The sequence below is a fragment of the Merops nubicus genome, unplaced genomic scaffold (assembly GCF_000691845.1).
Source record: "Merops nubicus isolate BGI_N331 unplaced genomic scaffold, ASM69184v1 scaffold15034, whole genome shotgun sequence".
Lineage (NCBI taxonomy): Eukaryota > Metazoa > Chordata > Aves > Coraciiformes > Meropidae > Merops > Merops nubicus.
The window spans coordinates 129,575-129,908 of record NW_008605019.1 but is presented as its reverse complement, the minus strand read 5'-3'; the positions used below and the strand labels follow the sequence as shown (position 1 = coordinate 129,908).

The 334-nt window shown below is 71.0% G+C and overlaps 1 protein-coding gene across 1 annotated transcript in view; it reads right to left on the bottom strand.

Annotated features, from left to right (window-relative positions):
- The window catches only part of PITPNM2 (phosphatidylinositol transfer protein, membrane-associated 2), a 36,626-nt gene that overhangs the window by 1,081 nt on the left and 35,211 nt on the right, over window positions 1-334 (bottom strand). Inside the window, exon 19 of the mRNA XM_008939215.1 lies at window positions 3-235. Within this exon, the coding sequence (XP_008937463.1) occupies window positions 3-235 (233 nt within the window). The remainder of the gene's footprint in view (window positions 1-2; window positions 236-334) is intronic.

The following is a 334-nucleotide window of genomic DNA, read 5'->3' as shown; positions in this document are numbered from 1 at the left end:
CCCCCCGCTTGTGCCCGTCGGACTGGCTCTGGGTGCGCTCGGGGCGGTGGCCGCCGGCCGAAGGCTGGGAGGAGATGGTCCGCAGGAGGTGGTTCCTCTTGCGCAGGAACTCGGCCTGGCTGGGCAGCCCGAAGCTGCCCTTCCGCAGCGCCATGCGCGTGGTGTTCTTGGCGGGGCGGGCGCGGTGGCTGTACTCCAGCTGGGCCAGGTGGGCCGCGTACCCCTCCGTGATGAACTGCCAGGCAAGAGGGACGGGGGCGGGTGTCAGAGGGCGGCACGCGGTCAGAAACGCCGTGGCCAAGAGGACCAGGGCAGGGCTCATACACATGGACTC